The following is a 10,822-nucleotide window of genomic DNA, read 5'->3' as shown; positions in this document are numbered from 1 at the left end:
TAACACTTCTCACCTCCCGGTGGGAGGGAACATGAGACTTCTCTGGGATTTGAAGTTTCTTCTTTGAGACAAGATCTTGCTATGTAGCTCAGGCTGGTCTTGAACTCACTATGTAGCCCAGGCTGGCCTTGAATATGGGGCAATCCTCCTGCTTCATCCTCCAGAGTGCTGGGATGAGGTGTGTGCCACCACACCTGGTCAGGATTTTGAATCTTGGGCAAAGTAATGATGGAAGAAATTAGAAAAGGGCTGGTTTTACAGAAATGGGGACAGGTTTCCCCATTCAACTGCATGAAATATGTGAATCCCAAGAGGAACATATTATATCTGAACTAAGCCTTAATGTAAAATAGTTTTCTTCAATTATCCTTTAGCTTTATCTTTGTCCTTACAGAAACAAAATAAATGACCTTTCCAATGATCCTCCCTTTTCCTTCCTTAGTCCAGGATCACATGACAGGAGTAAGGATGGAGGCCAGTCAGGACCAAACTTCCTTACTGACCAACTTAATTTAATTGAGATCAGTGTTTAGAAAGGCCAGTTAAAATCCTGTCCCCTCACTGGGTAGGCTACTTTTTGGTCATGGTAAATGCATTTAACCAGAACTCCCACTGAACATTTATCCTTCCCCTCTTTTTTTTTTTGTCCCCCTGGGGAAAGTAGCTATTCCTGTTTGCAAAATCAAGACAATCACAGTGGCACATTTTCCCAAATCTTTGGCTGTATTGCAATGGTTGTTTCATTTTGTAATCTCCAACTAAACATTTCCTAACCATGGATTAACAATATAGTTACTGACTGGTTTCTTTTTAACAGTATTTATCCAACATAACAAAATAAACTGCAATTTGTTATACTTTTTTTTACAAAACATTTTATAAATATTTTTACAAAATGTATACAAAGCAATTTCAAGTGAGACATACTATACAAATGAAGGTATTTAAGCAAATAAAGCCCACACCACACTGACAGTGAGTGACACGTCCTCTTGAAGTCAAGTCAGTCTGTAAGGCCTCCCTAATCTAACAGTCTACTGAATTCTTCCCAACGAAAATAGTTCTTGTTCGTAATTGCCGTTTTAAAATTTGCCTCATCTTCAGACAGTACTTAAGGACACGGGAAATCAAATGGGTAATAACACATTCACGTTTCCACAACAAATGGAGAAAGGAAGAAAATGATCTTTGTTACTGAGCACAAGTAGTTGTGAATCTGAACTTTGACTGACGAACCCGGACAACTGAACCTCGGTCATCAGAGGCTGCACTCTCCTGCCCTTGCCAGAGGGGGTGCCACACCACGCGGGGACCCCAGGGGCACAACCTAATGACACGGTAAAATACATTTGTTATCTTCACTTGTCATTGTCTAGACTCTTCCATAAAATTAAACTTACATACAAGGACACAGATTTACACGTTTCATTTTGGTGAATTAGGCTCTCTGTTTGCTGGGCAAGTGGTAGGGCTTAAAAATGCTTTAAGATGGCATAGAGGAAAAAGCCAGGATTGGGGAAGCAGGGCAGAGGGACAGAGAGGTGACAAATGCACACGAGGCTTATCTTGTCTCTTAAGAATTAACTGAGCCAGGTGTGGTGATGCACACCTGTAATCTCAGCTTCTAGGGAGACTGAGGCAGGGCGAAGCGCAAGTTTGAGGCCAGCTTGGGCGATTTAGGCCCCATCTCAATGAAACTAAACAAAACAAAACCAAAGCTGAGCGCAGTGGCACATGGCTGTGATCCCAGCACTTTGGGAGGCTAAGGTGAGAGGATCACAAGTTTGGGTCTCGCCTGGGCAATTTAATGAGACCCTGTCTTATCAAAACAACAAGGGGCTGGGGATTTAGCTCAAGGGGCTGGGGATTTAGCTTAGGGGCTGGGGATTTAGCTCAGCGGCACAGCGCCTGCCTGGCAAGCGCAAGGTCGTGAGTTCGATACCTGGTACCGGAAAAAAACCAAAAAACAACAACAACAACAACAAAAAGCTCAAAAGGGCCGGGCATGGAGCCCAGTGGCAGACTGCCTCTGGGTTTGATCCCCAGTACTGAAAAAAAGAAAAAAAATTCCATTGATTTGCAGCAATTAATGCAATTAATTAGCAGCCTACATGAAGGCTTCCGGGCATAAAGTTCCACAGTCAGAAGAATTTGATCAGGAGGAACCATCCTGAATTCAAAGAAGAGCTTATAAAATCGTGGGGTCATAGGTAGCTGTTAAACCAGGGCTGCCCTAACACGAAGGTGCAACTGGCAATACCAACCTATCTTACAGGTGCTAATATAGGAGGGGACCTGCAACTTGGACATTGGCACAAGGAAGGAAAAGCGGAGCCCTCAGAGGGCCCAGGTTTCCCTTCTTCAGAGGGCCGGGGAGACGGCGCTGCTGCCCTCATGCAGCCTGGCTGTGCGGGGCTTCTCTGTGTGGGGCGAGTGGGGGCGCAGGGCGTGGGTCTTCTGTGGCTGTGTGTCTGGGTGATCAGAAACCAACCTTCCTTCCTTCCTGCCTTCCTTCCCACTGCAGGCCCAACAAAGTGACAACGAGGGGTGCCCCAATTGGGGACACGTCAGAGCAGAGACCAGGGGTGCTCCTCTAGCCAGGGAGACAGCCGAGGGAGTGCGGGTGCACACGCTAGCGCAGACCCCTGCGCCCCGGGAGAAGGGTGACGGCTGTGTAGCTTCCCAGTGACACCGAGAAGAAAAACAAGCACAGGAACGGGGTGACCTGGGGCGGGTGTACGAGAGAGGGAAGTAGGGAACATTCCCTGAAAAGTAGTATAAATAAATAAGGTAGGAAGTCGGGTTCACAGACACGAACGCGGCCGAACACAGAGGCGGACAGGGCGCGTCCTGGCTCTCCGGGGAACCGGCCCGGCTCTCTGCGCGGTGATGGACTGGCTGGTTACCTTTGGTTTGTCTGTGTTTTGGTAATGATTGCTGCCGGGGTGACTACTGTTTTCAGACGACGAGGAGCATCAACAAGGCCAAAGTCCCCTTCAAGTTTAAACTGAAAAGTTACAACATAGTTTTCTAGTGAAAGTGCTTCTGATGTTTGGCTATTTGCTGTGGAGCGGGTACAGAGGGTCAGGAAATGCAACCCAGCAATGGACAAAAACATACACTGTATGTTGACTCTACCCAATTATAAAATGCAAAACTCTTGGTTTGTTTTCCATAGTTAACATGTATATGCTTTTACATATATACACATTATCATCCTCACGGCTCTCTGCGGCCTCCGCTGTGCACTGTGCCACCTGACCCAGCTCCGGCCGCCCGTGTTTAGCCCGGGAGATTACTTCGGGCCTTGCCGCTGCAGCTGCAAACAGAGCACTCCCCAGATGGACTCAGCACGGTGCCCACGCGTGCAGCTCTGCTCCAGGAGCCCCAAAAAGCACCGAACGAGCAGCACCCCACTCTGCGCTCCTGGCTTGGGGCTCAGCAAGGGCTGAGCGGGGAGCAACCCTGTGGTCTTCTATACCTAAAATCCCCAAAACAGAAACAAGACAAAAAACAAAAACAAAAACAAAAGCAGCAGATTAGGAGCTGCAGTGGGATATTCTTAAAAAGTAGCTTCTATCAGTCCTGTTTGATTTTCTTTAATAAGTCTGTTCTTCCCAAATGACTTATGATTGTCAAAATTTTTCCCAGGGCCAAATGTACTGTGGGCTCACTGAGCGACAGTGCTTTAAAATAAAAACATAGAAAACAAACAAACGGACAGACAGAAAGGACCGGAGCACTTTCGGAACACTTGCATGTGTGGGGCCTATCAGACTGCTTTCTACCGAGGGTCAGTTTTCCTCAAGGGTCTCCCTGTAACCACGACAAGTATTGCTCTGAAACAAAGGACGGGCTGAGACAGAAGGGAAGCCTGTGATGGGAGACGAAAGCAGGCGGACACAGGAGGCCGCTTCCACTCGCCCCTGCTGGGGAGCAGCTCACTTGTCTGCACTGGGAGGGAGGGCGCGCTGCTGCTATTAACACTCTAGGATACTATTTACAGCTGCTTCCAAAATTGAGTCTGTCTCTACAACACCTTCGCTGTGGTCCGGGATGAACTTTTCCAGGCAGTTTTCCTGTGAAGCCATTGGGGAGAAGTTGGGGAAATCGAGCTCCACAGAGCCGCTTCCCGCCGGGTCACTCTGCGGCTGCCGCCCAGCCTTTTTGAGTTCCAAGATGTTTTTAAACGTTGTTTCTAAACTCTTGGTGAGCTGGAGGTCTGCCTGCGGCTCCCCAGACCCCTTCATGATGTCTGTGTGTAGGACTTCGTTCTTTGGGGAGTTCCTTAGCGCTTTGTCCTGGAAGGAGTTGTTACACGTCATCTCCAAGTGTGAGTCTGCGAGGATGCTGGACAGTTTGCTCTCGGCACCGTGGTCCGTGCGGGACAAGGTTCTGAGGTGGCCCTCAGGCCCGGGGGAGCACTCAGGGCCCTTCCTGGGGTCTCTGCGACTGCCCCTGTCGTCACATGCGCCCCGGTACTGCACCAAGCCTGCTTTGTCAAACTTCGGGGCTTGGCCGAGACACTCCGACTTTTTCAAGATGTTTCCCTCCGCGGAGACCACGATGTGATTAGGCACTGGATGAAACTGGTCACGACTCGTTGGTTCTGTCAGGCTCAGCCTGGCTCGGTCTCTGCTTTGGGCCTTGGCGGCCAGGTGGAGTGAGCTGGCCGCTTTCCCACCGTGCTGGTCGCTCCTGCCAAACTGTGTCTCATGAGCAGCTTTATCAAGTTGGAAGGAACAACAGAAATCGGCCTGAAATCCCTCTGGAAACAGGAGTAGAACGAACGTTAGTAAGCTCCAGAGAGAGGGCATGGGTGACTCAGCAGACCCTCAGTGAGCAAGATGCGGTCTACAGCCTGCAGAAGCACCATCAAGAGATGGCATCTTGCCAGGCATGGTGGCACACGCCTGTAATCCCAGCACTCTGTGAGGCTGAGGCAGGAGGACTGAAAGTTCAAACTCAGTTTGGGCAACTCGGTGGTTTAATAAAAAACCCCTGTCTCAGAATTTTAAAAAATTAGGGGCTGGGGATTTAGCTCAGCGGCAAAGTGCCTGCCTGGCAAGCGCAAGGTCGTGAGTTTGGTTCCCGGTACCAGAAAAAAAACAAAAAAACAAAAAAAAAAAAAACCAGAATTTTAAAAAATTGCTGGGTGTGGTAGTTTACTTCTGTAATCCCAGCACTTGGGAGGCTGAGGCAGGAGGATCACTGGCTGGGCTACATAATGAGTTCAGTGCCAACCTGACCTGCACAGTGAGACCCTGTCAAAAAAAAAAAAAAGAAAAATTTCAAAGTGGGATAGCTAGGATGCAATGTGGTTGTGGAGGCGTTGGGTTCAACCCTCAGTAATGAGGGGAACAGGAGGGACAGGGAGAGAGACAGAGAGACAGAGTTAGAGAATCCCATAAATGTAATCAAGGCTCTGCAGCTATCCCTTCCAGCTGAAGCTGAACCTCTTTGAAACGGTAGCTGCTTGATGTCCAATGGGAAAATGCAACAGGCAGAAGGTTCCACTTAGCCCTGATATCTTAGTGTTGCCATTATTAAGGCCACACTGGAGACCTGTCCCAGGACTTGCACACGCTAAGCATGCATTCTCTCCCCGAGCTGCACCCGCACCTCTCACTGTAGTTTTTTATGAGTGTCTTATGAACGACTGCTTTAGAACAGTCTGCAAACGGAAGTCAGTGCTGGTATCAAGCTGGCTGCTTCTTGGGGTGGAGGTTCCAGGGAAGCGGGATGGAGACAGTGGTTTGTCTTCGGGGACTCAAGTGAGGGGCCTGTCACTCTGCCAAGATCACAGGGTCTTTTTTTTTTGTGTGTGTGTTTTTGAGACAGGGTCTTGCTATGCAGTTCAGCCTGGTCTTAAGCTCACTTTGTAGCCCAGGTTGGTCTCGAACTCGAAATGATCCTCCTGCCTCAGCCTCCTGAGTGCTGGGATTACAGGCGTGCGCCACCATGCCCGGAGGCGCCGTCTGTGTGAGCGCAGGCTGTTCAGGCACAGGGAGCAGCAGTGCATAGGAGTGTGCGTGAGGACTCAGGGTGTCGGGAGGCTGGATGGAGGCAGGCAGGCTGCTGTCAGGCAGGAAGTAAAGGCAGTAAAGCAGCGCTCTGGTGCCATCTTCGAGGCCACAAAGGACACCCACAGTGAGAATGCAGTGTTCACCAAATCCCCAAGAGGGAGCTCTAGGGAGGGCACACAGCTCGAACTCTGGAAAGAGGTTTCACCCCACAGCCGTGGGCGTGCAGGCACCGCGCGGAGGGAAGCGCCGCCCCTACCACGTGGTGCCCAGGACCGGGGCTGGCACATGGCACAGCCAGCTCACCACGTTCTAAGAAAAAGGGACAGAAATATATCCTATACCATCCCCTTCCTTTTAGAAAGGCTTGCGGCTCTTGCGAGGCACACAGTATTCCTTTCTGCTAGCCTGAGTGAGAGCATCATATATTGTATTTGTAGACTTCTCAGGCCGCATCAAATACAAGGCAGAACTGTAATATTTAGGTCTTAGAAGAGACAGTAAAGAGACTAAAGCCACAGGAAAATGACAGTCCAAGAGCAGGGGGATGAATTAGCTAAATTATCAAGCTGGTGCATTAAAATGTGTTCGATATCATTTTGAAGACTACAGCAACATGATTTAAAAACTTGTGAAGCACGTGAGTTCAAGACCAGCCTGAACTGCAGAGCGAGACCCTGTCTCAAAAAGACAAAAAAAAAAAAAGTCATACCTAGCACGTGCTCTATGATTGTAACAATACATGTGATACATGCAGTGGGAACCAGAACTGGGAGAAATCTGGAGAAATAAAAATGTTTCTTTATAGACAGTGTAAACATAGGTAAAATTTATATTCTGTGAATTGTTACAGTGTTATTTGATTTAAAACTTTTTAGATGAGGTGGGAGGATCATTTTAGTACATGAGCTCAAGACCAGCCTGGGCAATAAGTGAGACCATGACTCAAAAACAAAACAATATTTTATTTTTAAAAAAATTTTTAGCTGGGTGAGGTGACGCATGCCTGTAATCCCAGCACTCAGGAGGCTGAGGCAAGAGGATCGTTGCAGGTTCGAGACCAGCCTGGATGGACTACAAAGTGAGCTCAAGGCCAGCCTGAACTGCATAGCAAGACCCTGTCTCAAAGAGACAAAAAAAAAAAAAAAATTAAAACAATATTGTAGAGGCTACAAAAAAACCAGAGAACTCTAATCTTGCTGCTGGAGACCAAATGCAGGGCTTTGCACACTAAGCACACGCTCTACGGCTGAGCTATGTCCCTAGCCCCAGAACTCATTTTTAAATGACAGAAAATGGGACAAACCTAAAATGTGTGAAACCGCCAGGAAACTAATGGATGAAAGAGAAATGCTTCAACAGAGTGTGACAATGCTCTGGCTGTGGTCAGGGACTGCTTTCCTGAGGTTTTCCTCCTATGACTTAAAAATAGCAAGCGGCTTCAATAATACACTGAGATTTAACTGTTTCTGAGAAGCCTTCTGGCTTGCTTTAGTTCTCAAAGACAGAGAAAGACTGAGAATTTTCATTTTACAAGGGGAAGAAGAATCGCTTAACCAAGTGGAAAATTCCACTTTGGATTTTATGGAGTAGAGATGTTCTCAGAATCTTCATATACTGTTCTCAACTCTGGGAATTTTCTCCCTAAAATTCATGTTCCACTTTCTGGACCCACCCAAGGGTCAGCTCACCCCCTCCCTGAAGTTCCCTCCGTCCCTGAGTCACCGCAGGGGCCTGCAGGGGTCTTACCGGGGTCTACAAGTGCCAGGCGCTTGTCTCGGGACAGGGACGCTCTCTCCTCCTGGTTGAACATTCTGTCGATCATCACCATCTCCGCGGAGGGATTGATCCGCTGCGAACGAGAGAAGCCAGTCATTCCTGGCACCTTTTAGTAAAACAGGCAACCGGCTGCATCTTTGAACCATGAGACCGTCAGAAATAAGTCCTAGTTACTTTATCGCAGTCCCTAGGATGCGTTTTTAAAAGGTAATTTACACACTGGCACAGAATTCCGAAGGTCCCACAGTAAGGGCAAGTGGAAGGAAGCCTGCCTTTCTGTATCCCCTGTACATCCACAGCTGCCAGGTGCCTCGCATGGAGTCCACCATCCGCCTAGATATTGCAGAGATATTTCAGGCAGACACAGCAGTCAGACAGTCCTCTCTTTATGCTTGCAAGAAACGTGAGCATTGCTATTCTGCACCTTTCTCTTCCTCCTCACTACTTACTAATATATCTTACACATCTGTTCTTTGGGGTGATATTTTACTTTGTATTCTGCAATGGTTTGTGTTTTTATTAAGGCTTCAACTGTATACAATCGAATCTTTTTTATTTTTGTCTTTTTGAGATAGTTTCGCTATGCACTTCAGGCTGATCTTGAACTCACTTTGTAGCCCAGGACGGCCTTGAATTTGCAGTGATCTTTCTGCCTCAGCCTCTCAAGTGTTGGGATTATAGGCATGTGGCACCACACACTGTCTTCAAATCTTAAATTTTATTTCTTTTTTTTCTTTCTTTTCTTTGAAACAAGACTCTCATGAGGCAGTTTAGGCTGGCCTTGAGCTTACTATGTAGTCCAGGATGGCTTGAAACTGGAGGTGATCCTCCTGCCTCAGCCTCCCGACAGCTGAGATTACAGCTGTGCACCACTACACCAGGCTTCCCCAGCCCTTCTTAAAATTTTTTTTGGGACTGGGTCTTGCTAAATTGCACAGGATGTGCTTGAACTTGTGATCTTCCTGCTTCAGCCTACCGAGTAGCTGGGATTACAGGTGTGTGCCACCGCGCCCAGGGACACTACAACTCTCATTCCTAAGTGCAGATTAGTACCCCTTGATCAGTCTCTCCCCGGTCCTCCCTGGCCCTTGTCTCCCATCGCGGGAACCACCATTCTGCACTGCTATGAGATCAACTGATTAGATCCCGCACGTGAGTAGACTGCGAGATGCTCGTCCTTCTGGGCCTGGCTCATTTCAATGTAACATAACAACGCCGTATTTGTTAAATGAGAAAAAAGCACCACTATGATCCTTGTGATCCATACAAGGTGGCACAGCCCATGTCAATTGCTGTCACTTGTAATGGCTAAGTGTCAGTTTTCCTCAACTGGAAATATCTGAGCTTTTTTTTTTTGTCTTTTTGAGACAGGGTCTCGCTATACAGTTCAGGCTGGTTGAGCTCACTTTGTAGCCCATGCTGGCCTCGAACTCACAAAGATCCTCCTGTCTCAGTCTCCTGAGTGCTGGGATTACAGGCATGTGCCACCACACCCGGTAATCTCTGAGCTTCTTAAACCATGTTCTGCAAATGTAATTCCTTCACCTCTTTCTCCCTGACTCTGCAGCTGGGGCTGCGGACCTGGAAAAGACAATATGCCTGGAAGCACAACATACCATGGCGTCTTCTAGGAGCAGGCATCTGTATTTGGTAAGCATAGCTTGGGTCCTTTTTAGGAGCTGAGTGGCAACTGTTTCAAACTCACTGTCCACTTTAAAAGAAAGAGAGAGAGAGAGACAGAAAAGAGTTAGCGAGTATGGATCTCCTACTAGGCGTTCCTCTCTGCAGACTGGAGTGCGCCGCCCCTCCACTCTTCCTCGGTAAAGCGTCACGCCTCGCACTGCTTTCCCTCGCTGTGTGCTTTTATGTGGATGGTCAGTAGGAGCCCAAACCCTAGTGCCCTGAGCGGCCCCCCTAGAAGAAAGCCACCAACAGTGAGTAGCAGGCTGAGCTCTGCTTGTCTGATGAGCTAAGCCCCCACGTCACTCCACAGCGTGTGACACAGCGACCACCAGCTGTGCAGCTGGCCAGGTTGGCCTAACACAAAGGCACGAGCTTGGCCCTGACATTTTGCGGGAATGATCTATGGCTCTGTCCTTCATCTTTGTACCCGAAGACTTCACGTTGGCTAACTCACTCATCTCTCGGTCTTTCCCGCCCTGTTTAACGCTGGGTGGGATGTCTTTCCCCTGGCCTTCTGGGAGGCTCACAGTGACGGACAGACTTAACTGAACTCTGAAATCAGAGATGCCACCAGGAACAGCGATGCCCAAACAGAATGCAGCAAATCATCAAGAAGATTATACACCACGCCCAAGTGGGATTCATCCGAGGGATGCAGGGATGGTTTAACATACATAAATCAATAAATGTAGTACATCATATTAACAGAGCCAAGGACATAAATCATATGACTATCTCAATAAATGCAGAAAAAGCTTTTGACAAAGTCCAGCACCTATTCATGATAAAAACCCTATAGAAAATTGGAATAGATGGTCTTTATCTCAATCTGATAAAAGCCATCTATGACAAACCAACAGCCACCATCATACTAAATAGACAAAAACTGAAAGCTTTCATTCTAAAATCAGGAACAAGACAAGGATGTCCACTGTCTCTACTCTTTTTATTTTTATTTTTTTGTCATTTTGAGACAATGTCTTGCTATGTAGTTTAGGCTGGCCATGAACTCACTTTATAGCCTGGGCTGGTCTCGAACCTGCAATGATCCTCCTGCATCAGCCTCCTGAGTGCTGGGATTACAGGCATGCACCCAGCGTACTGTCTCCACCCTTATTCAACATAGTTTTGGAAACTTTAGCCAGAGCAATTACACAAGAGAAAGAAATAAATGGAATAATGACAGGAAAAGGAAGAAGTTAATTTATCATTATTTGCAGATGACATGATACTCTACATAGAAGCCCCAAAGAACACCACTAAAAAACTGCTACATTTAATGAGCAAATTTAGTAGCATAGCTGGATACAAAGTCAACTGTCAAAACTTAATGGCTA

At 47.5% G+C, this 10,822-nt stretch overlaps 1 protein-coding gene across 2 annotated transcripts in view; it reads right to left on the bottom strand.

The window, feature by feature from the left end:
- Positions 1 to 1,920: 1,920 nt before the first annotated feature.
- The window catches only part of Gltscr1l (GLTSCR1-like), a 54,562-nt gene continuing 45,660 nt past the window's right edge, over positions 1,921 to 10,822 (bottom strand). For both annotated transcript variants that reach the window (XM_005389725.2, XM_005389724.2), the window contains exons 10-12: positions 9,419 to 9,513; positions 7,773 to 7,875; positions 1,921 to 4,768 (exon numbers count right to left, since the gene is read on the bottom strand). In XM_005389725.2, the coding sequence (XP_005389782.1) occupies positions 3,981 to 4,768; positions 7,773 to 7,875; positions 9,419 to 9,513 (986 nt within the window). In that variant the 3' untranslated portion in view covers positions 1,921 to 3,980. The remainder of the gene's footprint in view (positions 4,769 to 7,772; positions 7,876 to 9,418; positions 9,514 to 10,822) is intronic.

The sequence above is a fragment of the Chinchilla lanigera genome, unplaced genomic scaffold, assembly GCF_000276665.1.
Source record: "Chinchilla lanigera isolate Chin_1 unplaced genomic scaffold, ChiLan1.0 scaffold00036, whole genome shotgun sequence".
Classification (NCBI taxonomy): Eukaryota; Metazoa; Chordata; class Mammalia; order Rodentia; family Chinchillidae; genus Chinchilla; species Chinchilla lanigera.
The sequence above is the reverse complement of the archived record's forward strand: the minus strand, read 5'-3'. Positions and strand labels throughout refer to the sequence as shown.